The 18,383-nt window shown below is 40.3% G+C and overlaps 1 protein-coding gene across 7 annotated transcripts in view; it reads right to left on the bottom strand.

Moving 5' to 3' along the window:
* mast2 (microtubule associated serine/threonine kinase 2) overlaps positions 1-18,383 on the bottom strand; it is a 205,873-nt gene that overhangs the window by 19,858 nt on the left and 167,632 nt on the right. For 5 of the 7 annotated variants that reach the window (XM_034706245.1, XM_034706262.1, XM_034706288.1 and 2 more), the window contains 3 exons: positions 16,986-17,140; positions 7,976-8,051; positions 6,970-7,179 (listed from right to left, as the gene is read on the bottom strand). In XM_034706245.1, coding sequence (XP_034562136.1) covers positions 6,970-7,179; positions 7,976-8,051; positions 16,986-17,140 — 441 coding nt within the window. The remainder of the gene's footprint in view (positions 1-6,969; positions 7,180-7,975; positions 8,052-16,985; positions 17,141-18,383) is intronic. The other 2 variants (XM_034706252.1, XM_034706271.1) reach the window with 1 other exon arrangement.

The raw sequence follows: 18,383 nt of genomic DNA, 5'->3' as shown, positions 1-18,383 counted from the left end.
ATACTGGTGCTTATTTATGACTTACCAAAGCAAACAAGACAGTAACCAACCATCAGTATAAAGATTGATTATTTCTTTATAGTTGTTTTTGATGCCTGAAAATGCTGAAGGGGGTATGTGTCAGAAGAAGTCACGAACTTCAGACTCAGAGCAATACTTTTTTCTCAACATTTGACTATTCAGAAAAAAAAAAAAAAAAAAAAAATTTTTCGTACAAAGCACAACTTATATGTGTAAAGGACAAAATACACAAAGGGATAAGAGGAGCTGCTTTGTCAACAGGGGTGACAAGCCACACAAGTTCCTCACAGGAGCTTTAAATTAGTTTTCAAACGCATCACTGATGTATTTTTCTGTATTCTAAAAAAACAAGTGTAGATGTAACACAGCATAAATAGATTTTGACTTACAACACTATCATTTTTATTGAATGCTATTTGAAATATCTTTATTACCCGGCTGTGTTGCATACTTGATTTTGATTGGCTAAAGCTGCAGCCCCCAGCAGTAACACAATGGAGACAAAGAGTTAAGGAGGTCTTTAATATTATTGAATATATAACTGCAAAGCTAACATAAAAAACAGATATCTGTGCCCAAAAGTGGCCCTTGGTAAATTCAAACTTATTCAAGTGATGTTAAAAAACAAAACAAATTGTATTTTATTGTTCTGTAAATGTCATGGCCTCTTATTGATGCCCCTTGTAAATATACGTGTTTATTTATTTAAAAAATATATTTAATCACTCTTTGTGTTGTCTCTTACCCTCCATGTTACCCCATGGCCACCCCTATTATCATTTTGAGGACATTTTAAGGACACTTGCATTTGCTCTCATGGGAACTGTACATGGACATTGTAAGTCTGCCTCATTCATTACCCCTCAGCCGGCTGACAGCTGTGGTAAAAATGTTAGAATGGAACGGAATGGGACAAAAAGGAACACATCAAAGCAAAATAGAATATAAAGCTTATGCTTGATTGAAGCCAAAGAACAACAGAATATAATTCTGACAACCTAATCATTTCAAATCCATCGCCAGAAAGTAGTCTTTCACATTTCTCCTCTGCCTGTTGACACTGTGGTAAAAATGTTAGAATAGAATGGAAAGGAATGGAACAAAATAGATCAAAGCAGAATAGATTAGAATGCTTCGATGCTAAAGACCAGGGGTTCCCAAACTTTTCTGCCCGCGACCCCCAAAATATAGGTACCGAAGACTCATGACCCCCACTGTCCTGCAAAGTGATTTAATGTTGCTTCATATAGCTGGCCTACAGAAAATTTGCCTACCTATATGAGCATGTGCCTGTGTTTCCTGCTCTTTTATGAATTAACCTGCTGCTACTGATGCTTATGATAGTTAATTGTTCACTAACCCTAAACTTAGGAGTCATCTGGCAAAAAGAAAGGCAGAAAACTCATTACGTTTTCTTTTTTCAAGGAATATTAATAAATTGTACTATTTTAAGATAACTTAAAGAAAAAAAACATCTCACGATCCCCAATTTGTGTCTCACGACCCTCCAGGGGGTCCCGACCCACACTTTGGGAACCCCTGCTAAAGACAACCTGATGACACCAAAATATCAAATCAATCTGTGTCAAGGACTCTGTCACATTCCAATTCTGCCTGTTGACACTGTGGTAAAAATGTTAGTGTCGTCTCAGGCTGGTCTTGAGAGTGGGGAAATAATGACAGTTATCCCCAACCATCTCTGATAGGGAAAAGTGGATCAATATCCTGTCCTGCAATCCTGGCAAAAGCGGCAGAGCAGTTGAGAGCATCTCTAAGATGCTGATCTCTACAAAGTCACTTAAACCATAAGAGATAGTGATAACAGCAACAATGTTCAATATTGAGACATTTGCCTAATTTATGTTTAAAGGTGTGTCACCATCAAAGCTCTGAGAAGAGGAGCTGAATGAGGACAGAAATGCTAACATCTATACTCCTTCAGAAGTCCCATTCAACTTGTCTCACTTTGTTTTCAGTTAAGAAACAAAGAAACAAAGAAGCAGGACCAGGTTTGAACTGAACCGTGTCCAGCTAAGAGCTTGTTCTGTTTTAGAAGCAGGCGGCCCTTTTACTCATGAATCAATGAGAAAGGGATGATGTCACCTGTTTGGGCCTAAGAGAGCGAGAAAGGAGTCATCACCTCTCCCAGCAGGTGATGTTTCTACCTGTGCCCAGCAGAAAGCCAATTAAAGCAGATGTTTGCAGCTGGATCTGAAAGTTCAGAGTGAACGATCACTGCTCAGTGACGGATCACCGGAGCTGAGTTAGCACTCTGCTTTCCCCTCTGCCCTCGAGTGACCTGCAGGAGTCTAACAGGGTCTCCCAGGGGTTCCAGCAAGGGATGACCTGGATGCAGGTTGCCATGGTGACAGCCAGGCAGGTCACTAAGGGCCCCAGTGACAGGGATGGATGAGGGAGAGTTAGAGAAGACGAGCAGCAGTGAAGAAGGAGAGATGAAGGAGAGGGGTAGAGGTGGAGGAGAGATGAAAGACGAAAGCGGGAGAGACAGAGGAGGACAGAAGGAGGAGAGGTGAGTCGGCCTCCTGCGAGCTCTGTAATGGGGTCATGACACAAGGAGAGGAAATACGGAAAGATGAATAAAGAAGTAGATGGGCCAGCAGGACAAAGGCAAAGGAGGGAGACGGTAAGAGTGGACCCATGAAGGCACTAAAACCCACACCTGATAAAGCAGGCGGACGGATGAGGAACTTTAAAACCTGTTGAACAATAAACAATGTATTTAAGAAAAGGAACATGAACGTAATGTATGTTTTCCAAACTTTATCTGAAGCTTATTTAAAGATGGAGTTAAAGGGTCAATTCACCCAAACAGCTCCTTAAAAATCAAGGTTTAAGTTTCACATGCTAATTTTTTAAGTTGTTAACTGCTCCAAAATGAATGACGTGTGATTAGATTCAACTGGAGAGAAACCAATGCTCAGGGGAGAAAAATGGCAAAAATTAAGCTAACGAAATTGTGCCATTAATGTTCAAGAATAAAGCCTTTCCATAAAACTGTCCCATGCAGAGATACTGTAAACAACATATGCAGAAGACATCACTACATTACTGCAAGAAATTAGCAAAATTACACAATAGAGATATGTTTTTAAGAGGTTGAAGTAATACTCTACACTTTTTTTTTTAAGGCTGAAAAGTTTCAACTGACATAAAAGTTTTAAACCTTTATTTCAGGAAGCCTAAATTGTTTTTGTTTTGTAGGAAGTTAAAATATTGTGTTTTAATATTCAATAATATCTATGTTATTTTCAAAAAGAATGACAAGTTATGTTTTCGTCAACTGGTAACCGTCATAGATTACCCAAAGATGGTTTGAAGGCATGGCAGGCATGGGAACAGCTGTCCTCCTCTTCAAGGACTAAAGTAGATACATATTTCAATAAATGTGTTGGGATGTTTTAATCACTGGAAGCTGACCTCTTAACTGAACATCATCAGCATATAAAACCACGTTCAGAGCACAGTCCAAACACTTAAAGAGTTCTCAGACACAACAGGCAGCACATCCAACAGTTCTCAAAACCGTTTGACGCCGTGACAGGAAACACTGGCGTCCTTTCCAGACAATTATCAACTGATCCAACAGACTCTATTAAAATAAATCCCACCATCAAACTGTATGTAAAAATGAGCTGATGACTCATTCAGAAATCTAAATTATTAAAGAGCAATCACTTAGCTGATTACAAGGAGGTTTAATAATTCATGTATTTGTCACCGACCTTCTGGATCATGCTCAATTATTTTTTGAAACGTGTCATTGTATGATATTTTGTCTGTTGTATTGTTATATCTGTTGTATTGATTGGCTTGTCTCTTGTGCTTTGTTGTTGAATTTTTTGTATTTTAATGGCCCACTTAGGGACAGGCATTGCAAATTAGCTTTGGCTATAAATGCTGACCTGGGTGGCATTACATTTCTAGCAAAATCCTTGTCAATGTGTAAATAAACATTTCATAAAATGAGTAAATAAAGAATAAGTTTGGAAGCAACCCCTAAAGCCATACAAAGCATGAACTCAGAGGTGTGAGAAAATGTTGACAAATAGTTGCATACTAATGTTGTGATTTTAATATCGCCAAGTGTTTGCTGTTCTTGAACTGAACAAAGTAGTGAATAAATGTTGGCTGTTCGACCATCATAGATATAAATCCTAGTGTTTGTAAAAATACTGTGTAAATACTTCTCTTGCATGAAGGAGCTGCATCAAAAACAAAACTTTTAACCTTAAAGTACACTTTAAATTCATGTTGTATGCAGATGATGTTGTGTCCTTCAAACTGAGACAGTTTAACTAAAATCTGACTTACAAAATTTGCAAATATCTCAATGCACTGATTTACAACACCTGTATCACGATATGTATCCTAAAATATTGCCAATACACAGCACTACCTGGGCTTACAGCAACTTAAAGTTAAAGCTCAATCAATCAAACTGAAATCAACTCAACTGTAAAGTCCTCGTCTGCCTCCTCCTCCCAAGGAGTGTACACCTTCCACTCGCTCCTCCATATCACCTCCTCCAGCACCTCCTCTTCCTCCACCTCGAGCCTCCTCTGCCACGAGACGCGAGACATATTTCCACCCAAAAAAACAACAACCAGGAATTTCCATAAACAAGCTAGGCGGGGAGGCTACTTCCACACCTCCATCCACCTGCTCATGCCCTCATCCTCTCCTCTCCTCTGTAGGTCTGCCTCCAACTGCTGCCACACTTGGCTGCTCGCCAAATCAACCTGCCTAACGCCGACTAATTGGTGATGTCATCATAACGATCAGCCTGCATTGCAGCTTCGGCGCCTGCAGTTTCTCCAGATGTGCACAAGTCCAGTTCTTGCACCCTCCAAAAGCATTCGAACACGCTTCATACATCCTCCTCCCCTCTGTGAGACCGCCGGCCAATCAGAAGCAAAGGAATCCCCTTGAATCCCCGCCCCATCCCCAAAACCCTGCAACTGCACCTCCGTCACCCCTCCTGCTCGTCTGGGAGAGTCATCTGTCAGCCCCTGGTGACTACTGGAGTGTGAAATTAAAATCGAGGAGGCCGTGTGTGTACGTGCCGCCTGCATAAATGTGTGTGCGACTATGATTGAGAGATAGTTTGTGTGTGTCCCAGCAGAACAGAAGGTCAATAAGAGGCCGGTGGGAGCCATAATGTCAGCCCCCAGGCGCTGGAAAACTGAGCTAATAGAGATGTCACCACTGACACACATGTAACTACACTTCCATGTTCACAGTCACAGAAGCAGCTAAATTAATACACAAAATCATCCTAAGCTGTCCGATCATACTACCCTTAAAAAATCTGCGAAAAGAGACAAAAATTGGTCCACATGAAGGGATTTATTCGTTTGTAGCCAGGGTCAGTCTTCGTTCCTTTTGTATGACATCACGTTATGCTGACGATTTCAAACATGATGAGTGACCGAAGGTGTGCGTCACGCCGTGAGTTGTTCCATGTTTAACTGAGTGTGACCACAAAGGCACCACAGTCATGATGTCTTCATCCACGTCCAGTTTGACAGTTTTAAAGGAGACTTTTTGATTTACTATCAGAGCGAGAATAAAAACGTGTTATTTTAGGGGTTTTTCGGAGTTGGATGCCTCATCTCTAGCGATGGGTGGTTAGTTGTGGTGAGTTTGAAAGCAGTTTGTTTCTTGTTTTTCTTCATTTACTCACAATTGTTGATTATTTGTTTGTCAATTTCCATATTACTAAATATTTAGCTGACACACAGTGGTTAATTTTAATCAATTCATTGAAAGTTTATGAATTGAACTCTGTCTCTATTTTCTCTTTGATTAGTTTAAATTTGCATAATCCTCTCCAGGAACCTGCCAGACAATTACCACCTGCACAGTTAGTTGCTAGGAAATAATTAGGACACTGTGATTAAGCTACGGCTGAATTTGTTCACTGGATCACATTATTTACTCGTTACAGAGCGTCCTAATACTCTGTGTGAAATGTGGGCTTTAGAAACAAACATCAAATCAACACATAACACACTTTTCAAACCTAGACTGATGTGCTAAAAATCAATGTAGCTCAAGCTGCTGACTCACATGTCTTCAAATCTTTGCAGCTCAATACAGAGTAATGTAGAGTGTTTCAAATACATGCAGCAATGATGGAGTGATTCTTACAAATCTAAATAGTTATTATACCAGGTGTGTCTTACACTAGTGAGGACAGCTGCAATATCAGTGCAAGAGCCATGGTCATCCTCATGGAGGAACAACAGGTAGTAGATAACAGTGTTTTGGTAATTCACTGCAGAGTTATCTGAATCAGGAATCAATAAATCATCTTCAATTTGCCTTTTCAAACTTTTAGACGTTCAACAGTCTTAATTTCCTGTCATTGCTTATAAATGTGACTCTTAAAACTTTAATATTCTTATCGGTAGTTTAATAAACTGTAAACCTCATCTAGAGCACTTTTAAAGATAATTTTATCATTATGAGTCTGGATTAATAAACTTACCATATAATGATGCTCCTAGGAATACACAAAATATATTCATTATAGAAATATTCTGTCCACAATGTAGTGCATTTTCTTCAAACATTAAGTCTTTAGGGATATATATTAGTCAGTTATCCTTTTCCCTCATGTTTTATCCCAAAACATTTGTATGTTTGGTACTTGGTACAATTCTGTGATATAGTGATGGCTGAAGGTTTGTATTTTTTAGTGTACTGCCATTCATTTTCATAAAAAGCAGTATTTTTCTTCACAGTTTGAATAAATAAAATACCCAAGAAAGACAGTTGCTTGAAAGTGAGTGAACATCTTTGAGATAGGGCAGTGCTTTTAAGATCTTTGAGAGATAGTTTACTCTCTAAGAGGACTCTTCAGACAGAAACTGAAGTTTCTTCTTGCAGGGCAGAGAACAAACTGTAATCTGATGTTGGACTTACATCTTGCAGCAGCTTCTCCAGGCTCTCCTGGAGCTCGTAGAAGTATCGAGAGGTGATGAGGCCGTCTCTGCTTTTCTCCAGGCAGTCCCTGGACAGCTCGATCAGCTGATGGTGGATGAAGCTCAGGACCCCATCGGCCAGCGGGCAGACTTTATCGGGGGCCGAGGAGGAGAGCAGCTCAGCCAGACGCTCCTCCATCTGAGCCGTCGCCTGAGGGGAGGGGAGGAGGGGGGAGGCAATTAGAGGAGGGGGGAGAGAGGGATGAGTCAGAGTAGAGGTGTATAACTCACTCGTGGAGAGGCAGACATGATCGAAAAAAGCGTGTGCACATGATAATGTCATACATATGAGTTAATCCCTTCATACCGGAGAACATTCAACCTGCAGGTCTGCATGTGTGAGCCTGGAGCTCTGAGATAACATTTCCATTTACCAGGAAACAGGAACAAATAAGAGTCCCGATAGTCTTATTACCTCTTATTATTAATAAATTCATAAAAATGTGTGACGAACAATCATTTAAGTCGACAAAATAAAGTCTGATAACTTCTCAACATTGATGTAACATGCTGTAGGACTATTTCTGCTGTTACTGTTGCATTTTTAAAGAAATCACATTTTTGTTTCAAAATGGGCTGCTACGGCACGTCTCAGGCTTCAGCATTAGAGTTAGAAAAGTGTTTGTATTTGAGTCGTCGGATTTACAGGATGTACACCCTGCAAATAATCCTGTAAATGGTTGACTATTTAGGCTTTAAGGAGAGACCTCCCTCGAATATCACGAGTTAACGTTTGCCAAATATCTGCTGAGAATTAGAACTAGCAGTCTACACACCAAAAGTTGTGAATTGGGATGTAGATTAGGACAAATATTAAGTCTGCAGACCTGATGTTGTTTATGTTTTTAACTGTCTGTGCAACATTCTCTGTTGTGCATATATATATATATATATATATATATATATATATAGTTAGGTGTACAAGAGTGTGTCTGCAAGATACAAACCTTAGGGAACCGCTCTTTGTACACATGGTTCATCATCACGATCTCATGGTCGAAGGAGATGGGCGAGCGTCCGGGACTGTAACAGACACAGAAACATGAGAAATAGTGAGCGGGATGATGCTGCAAAATGGGTTCAATGTTAAGTTTAATGTTGTGACCGTTTGTTGTAGAAAGATTAAGAACCCTAATGACAGTCTGTAAGAGGAGTTTAGGAGATCTGATTCACAGGTGGAAAAGATGATTCATGCTTGATGTTGCTTTCTGTTATTTTTCCTTAAATCTCTGGATAGTCTCAAAAAAAAAACCCACAAGGCTTTGCTGCTGCGTTGAAGGTGTTTCCAGAATCTCCAAATATTCTTCCTTACTTTTTTTGTGTTAATCCAAACAAAAGGCAGCATCCAAAAGAGACCCATCTCCTGGCTCAGCGTATGTTGTTAAATAGCAGTTTTTCAAGGATAGTCAGGGATTAATCTTTCAGAAAAATATATTGTTTAATCTATTTAAACCTTTATTTATACATCTTCAAAAGATCCAAGGCACTCAGAGGGTCTTTAAATTAAAAGGCTTCCATTTTTCAGGGCTACAGGGTCATGATTAAAACATGCCGTCAAAGCCTTCATCTCGGCAGCTACAAAGTGGTTGTCCAGCTGTTTCCTATGAAGGTCAACAAGCAGTCACATGATCAGTCAGTTAACTTCTAAATGAAACACGCTGAAGCAGAAAGCCTCATATCAAAATCAAGAGATAAAAGCAACACAAAGAAGCATATTATGATACATTTTGTAGAATACTGAAGTAGGATTAGTACTAAGACTTAGAGATCCAAAACGCATAGACATATTTTAATCTGTCTTTAATAAACACAAACATAATGACACTGAGTGACAGCCGTACATTTCAAATAAAGGACCTGTTGTGGACTAACATCAATACATCAATCAATGTGACACAAGTGTAATGACCTAATGAATGAAGCACATACTGGTTTTGTTGGCTTCACTTTTGTACACTGGAAGGAGGAGGAAACATGTCATCTATCTTTATACGCTGATCTTCAAACAACTAGCTCAACGCAGGTTGATAAGAATAATATATATATATATGTATATGTATATATGTATATATACATATGAACCTACTTTTAGAGGTCTTCAGAAATCATAAGTATTCCAATATATGTATATGTATCAGATCCTAAGTTTTCACTATTCTGTAAGCACACGTTGGACACAAATAGGTATCAGTCTGTAAAGGTCCAAAAGCTCAGATCTGTGGGACTTTCTTTACTTTGAGGTTTCTCTTCCTGTCCCTGAGTCGCTCCTCAGCAGACCAGTGTGGATGTGACAGACAGGATTGGTCAGGTCAGCGGAGCGCGAAGGGAATAAGAGCAGCACGGTGGTCATACTCGCTAACGGGACCTTGGGGTCTTCATCATGTGTGTGTCTGCAGCTGTGTAAACTGAGGACCATGACAACCTCTGGACCTGCATGGCTGCACACAGAGGGGCACAAAGGTAACGCCTCCTGGGACCGATGGCATGTGTCTGTGTGTCTGTGTGTGTTTTTTGTGTGTGTGTCTTTGTCTGTCTGTAATACAGTGAAGGCTGTCCTCGATTCTATGAGTGTCCGTCAGCTCTCAGGGGGGTTTCATGACCTGACAGACTGACAGCGACGTCTCTCTCTGTCCAGAATATCAACCCATCCGTCTCTCACTCCATCTTCTCCTCCTGGGAGTCAACTCTTTTCTTATTCCATCACACAACACCCTCCACCTCCACCCTCACTCTACAATGAGACAAAATAGCGACAGCAGCAATATCCTTGACCTTTCTGCGGCTCACTTTCAGGAGGAGAGGGTGACAAGAGTGTGTTTTTGTGTATGCACGATGGAAGTGAATTGCTTCAAGCAATTTCAGGCTTTGTTAGCCTACTCTATTATTTATCACCTCTATTTATTACTGTAAACAGTTCCTTCTAAATATTGCAATTGCAAGACGTGAAAATGTTCTTCTATGCAAACATACTGTATGAGGTGTCAGACCAAAACATCTCCCATATGGTAAAAGAAGAGAGCTTGAAGGCTGGAGTTCATCATTTTTCAATTCAATGTAATCAAAGTCAATCAATGTCAGGTATGATCAAACCACATTACCCAAAAATTATAGATTATGAAACATTAATATCACCTAAAGTATTTAACACTCTCCTAACGTCTGACTGTTTCAACTGAGAGGACGGTAGATGACGCAAAAGTTCAATTCTGGCACTCCAGGTGTCTTTGTTGGTATGAGTCATCGCCCTACACACACACACATACACACACACACACACACGTACAATCACGTGACCTGAGCGATGAGGTAATGCTTTAAGTCATCCATTGGTAGCTCAAACTCCAATTAGCTGCTGTCTGAACGTGACACACAAGCTCAACGTCACGGAGGCTGTTTATCATTGTGGTGACAGGGACCCACAGCAGACATAAACACACACACACACACACACACACACACACACACACACACACACACACACACACACACACACACACACACACACACACACACACACACACACACACACACACACACACACACACACACACACACACACACACAGAAACAATGCATAGCTCCGCTGCCATTTTTCTTTTGTTTCAATCTGCTTTGTTGTGGGATTTTCATCTTGTGACCTAATATTAAAAATACTCCTCTGTAAACATCATGAAACGTTCACTATACCACAGCTGCTGCACTGCTTCCTCAGGTTTAATATAAATCATACAGCAGTTTACTTGTGATACTTTAATGTTCCATTTTATTATCGTCTAGTATCCACATTTGGTTCATGAGAACATACTATAGTTGATGTGCTATGCGTATATTATGTGTACAGTGTTATATCTGTATTTACTCATATATGCTGCTCAATTTGGAGCAAATGTTTCTTAGCTTGCATAGTGAATACAGTTTTTTTTTTAAACTATAATCTTTATTTATGATGTCATTGTTTTACAACCCAATTTCCCAAAGGGAACACTGTTAAGTCTCATTAACAAAGATCTATAATGGACACGGATGGGGCCAGCTTTCTCAATGTCCGTATTTCTTCATGTTTTCTGCAAGCATGGATAAGCCAACAGCTCAAACATAGACTGTTTAAAACACAAAGTCATATGTGCACCATGTTTCTTGTTGTCATAAACTTCTTTTCTCTTCATCTTCTTTTTTTTTTTGGAGTAACTTTGACTCTGAGCAGTGCCCTCTAATGGATGTTTTGCTTTAAGTTCAATCCAGTGTATGGAAGTATGAGGGCTCTGGACGATTACATTGTTTATAACCAAGCGGCAACCTCCGGTCTCAAAATATGAAGCCCATGTGGAAGTGTTATAAACTGCAATTCATCAAGCATCAGCTTGAGGCTGGCTGCAGAAACACCGGAAACCACATACACACCAATTAAAAAAAGATGATCTTTGCAGCATTAATAAACATGTTTACAGCCTGGTACAGAAAACTGGTTGGCTCTACGTAGCTCATTTCTGTATCGGACCACACTGTATGGGGGTGAATTTTTTACTAACGCAACGGTTCAGAAGATATTAAGATTACAATTTTTGCCCAAATAAGGACATGACTGACTTGATTGACAGGCGGGAACACAAAACTGTTGACTAGGAGGCTCAAACCCCGCCTCTTTTCCTCACACTAAGCTTGGTTGAGTTCAGCATAACCAATATGGCTCCTGCCGACAATTGACCTCCAAACAGCGCTCAGGAACAGATGGGTGACATCACCGATACTACATCCATTATTTATACAGTCTATGTTTATAACCTACAGATCTATTTAAGGGAGCATAAACAAGTCCTTAAATGTGACACGACACAGAATGTGATGATTTGAACACTGAAACCCCATATTTATTTATATAATGCACCAGTGAAACGTCTGCCTCCATATAATAAATAAATTCAAGTTCACTGGAGCAGTGAAAATATAAGATATACAAATTATAAGATTCATAAATCAATTCCACATTGTACATGTGTCTATTTCCTGAGATTTTTGATATGTTTTATGCATCAAATCTTCAAGGTTCTTATTTATTTCTATCAGATTTAAATGGTGCAGGTATGATTTATATGGCTGTAAGTTCACATATTTGTACTTTTGTACTTGCACTTTCTCCACAAGCCAATCTCCAAAGTCTCCTGAATCCATTCATATACCATCAAAAATAATCAGAGTATGTACATGTACGTGTTCACTTAAGGAACACATAAAGTCATGAAAGCTGTTTCCTTTTAGCTCTTACTTCAGTGAATGTTGATGAAACCCGTCAGTGTCTGCCAAAACGTTTTACCTTGACAGCCTTCAGCAGCCCATTCATTCTTTGAAAGCTTTTAATATGAAAATAGACAGGAAACATTGACTTTTCACAAACAGATGAGCCAACAATGACCCTTAAAAACACATCAACCGTGAGCCCACACATTGACATGTCAATCACTCTGAACTCCACCACACTCAACTTTCAAAGTCTCCTTTCATGTTCGAGTTTCTTGAGAAGGAAAAATCATTTGTGCCTCTGCTGCCGGGCTCAGTAATTAAAGGTTAGCCTTGACAGAGACAGATCCAGGGCCAGAGGCTGTTATGTACATTCTTTAATTTTCACAGAATATCTTCTTCTTCTTCTTCTTCTCTCTGTTATTCTTCCTGTGAGCTCGTGGCTCAGAGCAGCCACAGCCTTTATTAAAATAAAGCTCTCTGTTCAGAGCGAGCAGCAGCGGAGGTCGAAAGTGAAATCCTCGGGATGAATAACAGAAGAAAGCCAGACAAAGGCTAATTACAACACGGCTATATTTCTACTGTAATGGGAAATAAAAATCGCCTCTCAGCGATCCATGCAAAAAATGTCTTCGTCATTAGTTTGATAAACGACCTCGGAGAAGTTGTGAGAGAATTCTTTTAATGCAAGTTAAAAAGTTAGGCTTGTATGAAAGAGAAAAAATATTTATGAGGGAGAATAAAAGATAAAGAGTGTTTTTACCTCAGGGTGTTAAAAAATTGGATAATTAAAACATTGTTGGACGAGCCTTTTTTCTTTTTGGAGCTAAGTGGTGAAGTCACACATGACAAAAGGCACTCAAAATGCAAAGGAGCTTATTGGCTGGGAGGGTAATTGAAGTAAATCAGACCAGACAGCGAATCAGATGGTGATGCCAAGGAGGGAGGGAGGGATGAGGAGGTGAGGAGGAAAAAGAGAGAGAAAGGCAGTGTGCATGTGTGTGTGTATGTGTGTGTGTGTGTGTGTGTGTGTGTGAGAGAGAGAGAGAAAGAGAGAGAAAAATAACATTGATGCTTCATAACTGAGGCAGGCGACTCGGGAAATGAGAGGCCTAATTGACCGTGACAGAGAGCCAGCCAGTACCGGGATGAGGTGTGTGTACAGTAAATCTGTGCGTGTGTGCTATGAATGCTAAAAACCTTCAACATGCTACAACCAGATTTTTGGTACCACTGATGCCATCTTTAGGAAAATACTATGGTGACATTTTTGTTTTATGGAGTCTAAAACAGTAGAGGAAGAACCAGTCAAGTCATTTTCTTGTCCATTACACCCGCTTGTGTAGTGCAAGTTCATTTACTTCTATGTAGTCTCAGTTTCACTGTAAATAGTAAGTTCCAAAAAGGCTTACTTCAGCGGTATGAACCTGAAAAAGAAACTGGTTTTCTTGTGATTTTCTTATAATTGACAGAACTTAAGTGGGCTGAAATAACAACATCATGATGCAGATTAGTCAAAGTCAAGCTTTGTCAGGTCTGTCTCTGAAAGGGGGTTAGGGCAGTTGATGTCTGAATTTTAGGTCTGACCTTCATCACAGAATCTTCATTTTTTTTCTGAGATTTCTTGATTTTGGCTTTAATCTCAGAACTTTAAAACACCTGCTGTTGCTCTCCATTCAGACTGTTTTTCCTGCAGACACAACAGCCTGCTGATACCTGACTGGTCAATACTACTCGTACTACAGACAGAAACCAGACCCCTTCTCAGACTAAAATCCAGACCTTGAGATACAGATTTAACATTTTGATATCTGTTGTTACAGGTTAGTTGTTTCTGAAAGTAAAACGCCTTGGCAGGTCTGTCCTGAAGAGGAGATAAAAACCTTTCAATGTTTGTTTCTTGAATGGAGCTGGGAGCGATCATTTCAGATGCATTCCAGGAAGTCAGGAAATCTAAATGCTGATTGTCTTTAGTGACACAGTATTAAGCAGATTTATGTCTCAAAAGGTAAAAGTTAAACTAAGTTTGCTTCCACTAACACATGGGAAAAGGGACAGTTATGAATGTAACACACGTGTAAAGACACATATGACAGAATGAGGAATGTGACCTTCCTCACAGAAAGTTAATGAGGTGCAGCAGCCTGTAACAGTGTCACAGGTGTGATTAATGGGTGTGGTTTGCTCATTCAAAACATGAGGAAGAGTGGACGGAAGGAAAGATCTCTCAGAGATAAGAGCTTGGACAGAGGCAGCAATAAAAAGAGGGAAGAATTGTGTAAAAAAAAAAAAGAGAAGAACAGAAGATCTGCTCCATGTTAAAAAAAAAGGGTAACTGTCATCAATCACGGTACAGTCGTAAAATCTGCATATAATTGTGCTCTGCTGCTCATTTTCATTGTTCACACTCTCCTCCTGGGTCCAATCTTCATATCTCCTCCGAGTCACTCATTTCATTTCTCTGTCTATCTCATCACATTAATTTTTAACTGGCTCTACAGATTTGAGCAAATTTTCCTAACACTGGCATCATATTTAGGGTATTCATATTGCAGTAGTGACCAATCAGGTGTCAGCAGGCTTTTGTGTCTGCAGGACAAACAGTCTGTATGGAGAGCAAAAGCAGGAGGAACATTATCCAGTGTAATAACATCCCAGTTCCCGTCGTTGTTAATCTGGGGATGATTTATAGACATATCTGGAGGAGGTACTTGCATTTGGGTCGCTTCTCAACTTGCTAATTTGACTGTAAACCAAGCAGCGCACAGAAAAGTACATCTTGGCTTATAGTCCTTTGTTGCAAACCACTAGCAACCCGAGAGTAATCGAAAAGTTGGTCACCATCCCAGAGGCATATATCGTCATCAGATGGGTTCAGAGATTTGGGATTCAGAATTGCACCGGCTAATGAAACCGAGACCCTAATCCTGAGTCCTCCTCTCCACAGCTCTCTGTCGGTTATTTATCTGGACTTGCAGACGGTCCTCAGACTCCTCGCTAAGAGCTTTTTAATGACACTCACTGCTGGCAGACTAATTTGATGCCAGGCTCTCTGCTGAGGCTCATCCAGCCTGCCCATGAGGGGGCCACAGTGGGGCCATCGCACAAACACTTTTCATTGACACCTCTATGAATATTTAGCTGCTCACAGTCTACTTCGTCTCTGTAATTACTGCACTTTAGTTTTGTCAGGTGGAATATTTGAACAGATCTTGTTCTCAAAATTTCTTCGGCTGTCAGTTTGAAACATTTCTTTTATTCGCTTTTATTTTTGAGACAAAAAAAGAGAAGTCACACCAGGGCACGATAGGATTACCTGAGAGAGCACACACACACACACACACACACACACACACACACACACACCACACACCACACACACACACACACACACACACACACACACACACACCAAAAAGCCTGACATCAATCTATGCACACAGTGGGATCCTCATCAGATACACAGCTTGCAACTCCGTCTCTGCTTCTTTCATCTCAGAGGGTGACAGAATTCAATATCTTTTTGCAAAAATCACTGAGAAAGATAAGGAAAAAAGCTTCTGGACACGAGGTGGAAGTGAGAGACCAAATGTGGGAGAATACAAGGGGAAATAAAGAAAACCTTTAAGGAGAGATGATGCAGAAAGGGCTAACAATTATTAAATTGCAGGGTCAAAGCAGTTCTTAAAAGCTGCTGGTGACTGACAAAGACAGACAGATGGATCCAAAGGTGGACAGGTGAGAGTCACTGATCGGAGCAGTGAGGGCTTTCACCTGTCACGGACATGTCAGGGGGAGAGAGTCTGACCTTTCTGAGAGCTGACATGAAAACAAAACCCTTAAAGCATCACAATGTTCTTAGAATGGTGGAAAGTCCATGTCAGGTCTATTTGTATTCATATTCAGCCTCAAATAACTTAAAAGTTGGCAAAGTCTGGAGTTTTTATTCTTGATAGACCTGTCTTTTGTTTTTATAACTGATAGATAAAGAAAATGTCAAATAACTTAAATACTTAGAGATTATTTCCCCTCCATCAGCTCATCTAAAACAGGATTCTTAGTTGCAGCTTTGATCAGAGTGTCATTTTTGTGACTGAATTTTTTTAAAGTGGACAGCATCATATTATTTGAATCTTTTTGCATAGTGTTTAACAAAGGAGAGGCTTTTTGTTAACACATTTTACATAATGCAGTCCCATATAGCAGCATTTTTTTAGTGTGAAAGAGAAGGAGGAGAATATTAAAAACCTGGGTTGCAAAGTCAGGCTGGTCCACTGACGGACAAGAAAACAAACAGTAGACTTATATAATTCAATGCTGCACTAAAGGCCTCTGTAGATGTGCAAACACAGAGGTAAAGTGTTAGCAAATATCACCCATCCATCCTTTCTCCTCTGCATATCCAGGGTCTGTTTACGCAGCTCTCCTCAGAGCAATGTCTTCCAGCTCCTCCAGGCCGGATGAGATCTCTCCAGAAAGTTCTACTTCAATAAAAGAGTTCCTACAAGCCTGACATGTTTGGAAAATCACTAAAGGGGGGAGGCAAAGGAGGTTTCCTAATCAGATGGCTGAGCCATCCACCTAAGCAGAAAGTTGAGTGTTCCAACTAATCTTGAAAACCAAACTTCTACAATGCAAGTTTTCAAGCAGTTACAGGCCTTCAGAGGAAGAGCATCTTTTCACATAGTTTCGGCAGTGACTGTGTTTGGGTAAAGGTCCTACCTGAGGCTGCGGGAGCGCGGTCTCATGGCGGGGGAGCGACGTCCCTCCTCATCCGTGATGCTCTCGGAGCTGAAGTGTTTGGTGAGGAAGTGCAGCTCGTCCGGTGTGGGCTGGAAAGGCAGCTGGTGCAGCTTCTCCTGAGATGAACAGGAGGACTGTGAGAGGAGGAGCACAGAGGGAGCACAGATTACAACCAGGATGGAGCTACTGCGGGATGAGGCTGGAGCTGGGCCGAGACTGGGGCTAGTCCAGTATGAGTGAGGAAAGGGGGGGGTTGGGGTTGGTTACAAGAGGGGACAGGTAGGGTGGGCTACCTTCAGCAATACAGCCAGGTTAGGCTGAAGTAAGATGAGTCCAGGTGTACTTGTATCTCTTATATTTAAAGCTTCATTTGCAGAGTGACTGCTGAGAATCTGAAGTCCTGTTTCGATGGTGTGTGTTTCTCTGTTATGTGTGAATTGATGTTTGATTCTATCGTTTTCACTTATTGAAAATACTGTGAAAGCAAGTGAATGTCTGTAGCACTTCAACTTCAGCAACTGCCTGAGTAGACATTCATGTTTGTTTAGTTAATAGATTTCAATCTTTTCTTTGATGTCTTCATTCAAACAAGCATCCCCGGAGGTTCAAATAAAACTTCAGCTGAAAAATTTAATAAAGAGTCACTTTACAAAGTTTCTTTGTTAAATTTTCATGATTTACAGGCAGATTTTTCTGAGATCATAAGCTTACAACTCACAAAAGCCCACACCATGTTTCTCATTTTATAATGCACTCCTTTAGATCTCTTTTTCTCCCTGTTTCATCTGTTATTCATGTTTTTTTATAACAATAAAAATCAACCATTCTTGATATGAAGCTCTAATGTTGTTCCATGTCTCCCAGACTCCTTCATTTTCTCCTGCTGTGTCTCTCTCTCCCCCATCGTCTCAGTGTGTCTGTATTATCTCACACGTCCCTTGGGTCAAGTCTTAACGCTGATCTGAGTAGAAGCTTTGATTGGCTGAGCAGATCAAATGAGAATAATTAAAAACAAAGGCATCGCTAGAAAGGCTGCAAACTCTGCAAGAAAAGCTCCGCCTGGACCTTTATGACAGGTCCAACATTTGAAGGACTGAATTCAAAGTGCAGCAGGTACAAACTTCATAACCTAACTGTCTTTTCATAACTTTGTTATACCTCTAAAGAAAACCATCATATTTCTTTAAGTATTCAGTCCACTTTTATTCCGCATGGTCTGACGTCTCAGGTGCTTTATACAGCCAAATAAATAATCTACCATCACTGAGGGGAGTCCTCTTAATCAGACAAGTCATCTCTCTTTCCACTGTTTTAATAAACTGAGCTAGAAGACTCGATCTACAGCTGGAGAGCTAACTCTGCTCAGTGCCTTTACAG

This window comes from Notolabrus celidotus, chromosome 2 (assembly GCF_009762535.1).
Source record: "Notolabrus celidotus isolate fNotCel1 chromosome 2, fNotCel1.pri, whole genome shotgun sequence".
Lineage (NCBI taxonomy): Eukaryota > Metazoa > Chordata > Actinopteri > Labriformes > Labridae > Notolabrus > Notolabrus celidotus.
The sequence above is the reverse complement of the archived record's forward strand: the minus strand, read 5'-3'. Positions and strand labels throughout refer to the sequence as shown.